Below are 6,761 nucleotides of genomic sequence, written 5' to 3'. Positions count from 1 at the left end.
AGCAGAATATAACATTTTTCAAAAAAATATAAGATAATATAAAAATAATTAAGCTCAGTGAAGTAGTCGAAACGATATGAGGAACAATTACAAAAAAATTTTTTTTTTCTTTTTAGCTTTCACCTTTTCTGGTGCTAAGCTCCTTCAACATCTCTCTCCACTTTATATTATTCATACAATCTCTTTTATCAAATTTATACTTCTTTATATTGGCTCTAACTTTATGGCCCCATTGAAGTTTTGGCCTTCCTCTTTTACATTTGCCCATCACTTCCAAACTCTCAACTTTATTTCCTATGTAGTTCATAGGCCATCTCATTGTGTGCCCATTACCATTAACTTAGTCTTAATGAGCACTACCTTTAAACTACTTAGTATTCTTGTACTGCGCACTTTTTCCTTTCTTGTTACCTCAGCAATCATCCTCTGCATTCTCATCTCCATAGTTTGTAGACTTCTCTCGTCTGATTCCTTGGTTGGCCATGTTTCCGAACTATATAGAATAGTTGGTTGTACTATGGAACTGTAAATTTTTCTATTTAATTTGTGTGGGATTCTTTTGTCAAATAGCACTCCAGATAAAGATCTCCACTTTAACCACCCTTGATTAATTTTACCCTTTATCTCTTTTGCTATTGTGCCGTTTGTTTGTATAGTGGAGCCCAAATATTTGCAGCTTTTTATTGCGGATATCTGCCATTCATTTATATCAATACTCTCTGTTTCATCTCCTCCTATCACCATATACTCCGTCTTTTCTCTATTTACTTTTAGTCCGTGCTTTTCTAGGATATTTATCCAACTCACCAATCTTTCTTTCATTTCATCCTTGGATTAGGCAAGTATCACAATATCATCTGCAAATATCATATTCCACGGGACTGTTTGAGGTATAGACTGTGCTAATACATCTATTACTGTAATGAAGAGAAGTGGGCTGAGAGCCGACCCTTGATGAACTTCTTCCGCTATTGTGAAGCCTGCTGAAATACCTGTTGCGCTACGGTCCATTGTTGTAAGGCCCATATATATATTTTTCGGGAATCTTTTTGTGGCGTAGCGCCCACCAGATAAGTTTTCTTGGGATTCTATCGAAGGCCTTTTCTATATCGAGAAAGACCATGTATAGCTTTTTGTTCTTTTCCCTGTATTTTTCACTCATTTGCCTAATTGCGTGGATAGCATCAGTTGTTGATCTTCCAGGCATAATGCCAAACTGAGTCTCTCCTATTTCGATTATGTCTCTTAATCTTTTTTCTATTATTTTTTCGTATAGTTTTAGACAGTGTGACATTAGTTTTATATGCCTCTGTAATTTTGACAATTGTGTGGATCTCCTTTATTTTTGAAAACTAGATAGCTCTGCTTCCATTTTTGAGGGATCTCTTCATTTCCCAGTATTTTATTGTACAGATTTGTGAGGAGATGTATTCCATCATCTCCTAGAAGGCTTTCTATTGGAATATCATCTGGACCCCTAGCTTTGTTGTTTTTCATATGCTTGAGCCATGTGATTATTTCTTGTTCTGTTATAGGTTGTACAAGGTTTTGATATGGGGAGTGTTCGTCTAGATGTAGTATGTGGGGATTAAAGTTGAGAAGCTCCTGAAAATATTCTTTCCATCTATTCATTATTTTTTTTCCTTTATTATCAATTTCCCATCTTTATTTTTGATTACTTTCGGAGCTCCGTTTATATCCCTAGAATTCTTTTCTCGCTGTTTGGCTAATCTGTATATTTTATTTTGCCCTTCTTTGGTATGTAGTTCTTCATACATGTCATTGTATGCAATAGATTTGGCCCTAGCATCTGGGTTTTTGGATTTGTACCATATTTTATAAAGGGCTTTTTTCTCCTGTATAGTGGTATGTACCTCTTCATTCAACCACCATAGTTCTTTGTATGATTTGTTACCTCCCTTGTCAAGCCTAGTGTCGATTTGGCAGTGTCTATTAATCTGGATGAAAGGTCTGTCCACATTTTTTCACTGACTTGTGAGGAATCTATTGTTCCAATGTTTGATTGCAAAGGCATCTGTCATTGTTTTTAATTTACCCCATTTGATGCATGGTCCAGTTTTATCTTATTTTAAGTGGATTTATTTGTGATGTGTTAATCCATGACTAGTAGCTTGTGTTACGCGGCGATATCTTCTCCTGGGATGACTTTGCAGTCTATTACATCTTTTAATCTTCTGCGAGAGATTAGCATGTAATCTATCTGTGTTTTCCTTGTATTACTTTCATATGTTATTAAATGACTGTCTTTTTTCCTATAGTAGGTGTTTATTAAGGCAAGGTCGAGTACATGCTCTCCTTCATCATTTCTTTCTCCGTATCCAAAACCACCATGATGCCTTTTGTAGCTATCTCTTGCTTTTCCCACATGCGCATTTAAGTCACCACCTATTATGACTAGGTCATCCTTAGGGATTTCCATTAGAGCTTCATCAAGGATAGCTCTAAAGTCATCTTTCTCTTCTTCCTTGCAACCCGTTTGAGGAGCATATACTGAAAGGATGTGTAGTATTGATTGACCAATGCAGAGTTTTATCTTCATTAGTCTATCAGAGATCCTGTTGACTTCTACTACTGAGGAGGTTAGATCTTGACTGAGAATGATGCCGACACCGTTCCTATTGCTAACAATTCCATTATAGTACAATTTATACCGATCTCCAATCATCAAAGTCTTCTGTCCTTTCCATTTCGTATCTTGTATGCACGCTATATCAACATTTCTCTTGTTCAACATTGATGCCAATTCTCTCGTCTTACCTTTAAGTGTACCAATATTCAAACTTGCTAATTTTGTCTTCTTTGCTTTGACCTTTATTTTACTTTTGCGTCGCTTGGAGGGAACACCCTAGCTTTCATATCCATATTTTCATTTGTTTCCTTCATTTTGTTTATTGGACAAGTATCCTTAGCACCCGGCTGTCCAGGCCTGTCGGTGACCGGGGTGCCATCTCTAAGCTCCGAAATTCATCTTACCATATGTCTTTACACATCAGTCATCGAAGAAAAACCGAAAAGTTTTTTTTTCAATAACAAAAAAATATAATAGGAAAATAAAATTAAAAAATTCCGCGAGATGGAGTATTTTAAAAATCTAATTTATATTTTGTCTATGTAGGAAATCGGTAAATATCGGTCAAAATGAAGTTGGGGAGAAATTTGAGCTTTATTCCTAGGGCTGGTGGGGAGAGTGACTCTTAAAGTAAAACACAGAATAAGAATATGCTTATGATGAAGAGAAAATTGAAGGATACATATCCTAGAGTTAAAATTGTCTAGTAAACAGATTTTGAGGTATATTTAATTACGTGGAGTATCTTAATATTAGAATCAAGCAGCAGTGACAGATGAGGAATGTGCAAGGTATAACAAAGAACAGACGATTAAAATTCAAGTAAGGAAGAGGAATACCGCCAGGATAGCTAAAGGATAAGTTATTGATTATGAAAACATTGTGGGCAACTATTAAATAAAATGGAATTGGGTTTTGATTGATGTGGACTTGTATATTTTATTGTATGAGTAAAACGTTAATTATTATTTTTAATATTTTTTTTTATTCTTAATAAGTTTTGCTATCTAATTGACACATTAATTGTATAGCAATTAGAGGTGATACACTTAACGATTTATAATACAAATATTAAGATTATTAAATCTGAATATATATTTTCGATTCTTACAAATATAAAATTTTAATTAATTTATAATATGACAATAGACAATATTAAATATTGAAATAATAACTTGAATATAAAAAATATGCATAACTATGTATATTAATTTATCCGATTTAAGGTGAAATATATACTATTTTAATCTTATGCCATGCATTATTCATGACTCCTCTAAGATTCCATATGTCTTCTAATTTTTCGGGCATTATTTGTGAATTAGGATCAATTAATACAGTTGGCCATTTTTGTTCTTTATTGCATTCAATGCCATCTAATATAAAATGAATATATAGAAACTCTAGGACGTGTAAGAATAAAGGAAATAAAGTCCTTCGTATAGAATTGTCTAAATAATTTCCATAAAAGCTTAAAAAATTATTTATGTTAGAGGTTGGGGCAGCTCTCTTAGAAAAATAATATTTACGGACCTATCCGGAATTGTTTTAACGTAAGTATTAGCAAAATTCTTCTTAAATAATTTTACTAGCGGGATAACTTCAATATAGTTTTATGGGAGGGCCCGAAAAACCTTTATAAAAATCTTCGCTGGCTCGGCTGACCTCTAGTTTATGAATTTTATTTGAAATCACATCATAATAAATATATAAAAATTGATCACCTAAGAGCCTAAATAAGGTTCAATTTTAGATCATTTGGTTGCAGAACTTAAGTAATAAATAAATATGAAAAAGATAGGGTTGTCATGTAAAAGGCAATTCGAAATTATTCATTTTTCATTTCCACACAAAAAAATATACTTGTTTATTTATAAGATTTAAAAATTTTTAATTTAAAATAAATATTTCTTCTAATATATAACTTCATAGTAGTCAGGTAGCCAGCAAGTGGGGGACTAGTAGCCAAAAATTACAAAATATTTTTTTTTAAAATATGAAAGGTTTTTATGAATTCCAGAGTATCTCTATTCAAAAAGGTTATATTTTATTTTGAATAGGTTATTTTGAGTGCTCATGGACTTGTAGAAATATCAGAATGGCCTGACCAGATATTCATCTGAAGCAGATACATTATTAGATTCAAAATGATATGCGATTTTTTTTCTGCAGGAATGTATAAATATATTATAACAACTATTTTATACAATATTTTTCAAAATAATTTTATTAATTTATTAAAAAACCATGACAATAGCTGATAATATTGTAGAACAATTAAGTTCAAGATATATGATGAATTTCATGACAAATCAACAAAAAAACATGATTTTTAACCCGACCCCTTTAGATTTTTCTAAAATTTTTACAAGAGTTTGTATAATGATAAAGATAAAATTTTAATCTCCAACTCCAAACAGCGACTGAGATATGGGCCTCTAAATGTCATAATGGGGCATTTTGGGCAAAATACACTCCCTTTAATTTTAGATATCTTTGGACATAAATAAATAAGCTAGAAGCGCCATTTAAATTTCTTTATATAGACTAATGGTCGGCTTTTAAAGTTAAAATTGTTTAAAAAAATTAAATCTCAAAAGAAATAGAAAACCATGATCATAAAATTAAATCGACTTTTTTTGTCACAAATTTTTTAATCTAGATATAGGATTAACTAATAAATGTGCAAACATTCAAGTTAGGCCGAGCTCAAGTTTAAGAGATATAGCATCAATCATTATTCTACAAATATTCTTTATATTTGATATTAATTAATAATTATAATATAAGTCAAAAGCTATAAAATATTTTATGGTTAATATTTAAAGGAATAGTTATTTAAGATCTGATAAAGTTCCTTTTTTTGGAAATAAGGGGGGGGGGGGTTGGTTAATTTTTTTGATGAATTGAATTTTCACCTCATAACTACAAAATACAAATAAATTTATTATTTCAATTTTATTAAAGAAAAAATATAATTTTAAAAATTTTATTTGATTTAATTTTCTCTAGGCATAAAAGTACGAAAATCTATATGCGAATTAAATTTTAAATATCTCAAAGAATAATTAAACTAAAAACATAATTTAAAGCCTGTTAAATAGCTCTGACCAAAAACCGGAAATGGCTATAAAATAAAAATTTATCTTTTTTTACTTTCAAATTTTTTTTTACAGATACAGTTATACTTCCAAATATTTGTATAAATTCCTAGAGTGGACCAACATTTATTACACTTTAAATATAAGTAGTTGGCTTAAATCCTATATTATTTCAAATATAGTAATTTATTTTTTAAAAAGTGAGCAATATACTTGAATAATAGCATTAAAACCTAAATCCGATTATTTTGCGTTTTTATTTACCAGCAAGAATTTAAAAATATATCAATTTAATGTAATGATATCATATTTAAAAATTTACACAGGGCCGAAACTCTTTAAAAAAAATTGACACAGTCCGAACCGAAATTTTATAAAAAATTGGGGCCGGGTCGTGTTTTACAGATCCCTAATAGGAATACAATTTTTATGCTATCCTGTCCGCTGATTAGCAGAGTTGATAAAAAAAATACTTTGAAAATGTTTCCAATTACATCGTCCAAAAATGGATTTAAATAATAGATACATCTAGTGATGCAAAATATACCCATTTGAGCAGATTTTTAAAAATGGTTAATTTTTCGTCAGAAAAATATTACCTAAGCTTCGAGATTTCGCGAATAGATGTCAAAACTTTATTTGCCATCTATGAGCAAAATCTTTAGGTTTGCATAATATTTTTGGGATAAAATACTGAGTTAGCCATATTTAAAATTACTAAATACATCAAAAACAGATGCATCACAAATGTATCTCGATACAGAAACTGACCTAAAATATTTATTGAGCTGATATCACATCTATATACAAATATGTAATTAAAATAATGATTGCTAGATTTTAATAAATCTCATAGAAATATATAATTTAATAATTTTATCACCTGAAAACGCGGTGGATGCTGAAGCCGAAGGCTACCTCTTGTTGCTACCCTTTTGGTAATGCTTTGCCATGGGCTATTGCGAAGAAATGTCATTCCGTTTTGATTAGAAAATCAACATCATGATGGCTTAGATTATGACTTTTTTAAGATTCTCGTATTAAGTCAGAAAAAAAAACATTTTTCATAA

The 6,761-nt window shown here is 30.7% G+C and overlaps 1 protein-coding gene across 1 annotated transcript in view; it reads right to left on the bottom strand.

The window, feature by feature from the left end:
* Positions 1–3,770: 3,770 nt before the first annotated feature.
* LOC135927681 (uncharacterized) overlaps positions 3,771–6,761 on the bottom strand; it is a 62,658-nt gene continuing 59,667 nt past the window's right edge. The window contains exon 10 of the mRNA XM_065463837.1: positions 3,771–3,966. Coding sequence (XP_065319909.1) covers positions 3,812–3,966 — 155 coding nt within the window. The 3' untranslated portion in view covers positions 3,771–3,811. The remainder of the gene's footprint in view (positions 3,967–6,761) is intronic.

The sequence above is a fragment of the Gordionus sp. m RMFG-2023 genome, chromosome 3, assembly GCF_954871325.1.
Source record: "Gordionus sp. m RMFG-2023 chromosome 3, tfGorSpeb1-WG-v2, whole genome shotgun sequence".
NCBI classification, from domain to species: Eukaryota; Metazoa; Nematomorpha; class Gordioida; order Chordodea; family Parachordodidae; genus Gordionus; species Gordionus sp. m RMFG-2023.
Note: the sequence above shows the minus strand (reverse complement) of the source record. Positions and strands in the feature narration are given on the sequence as shown.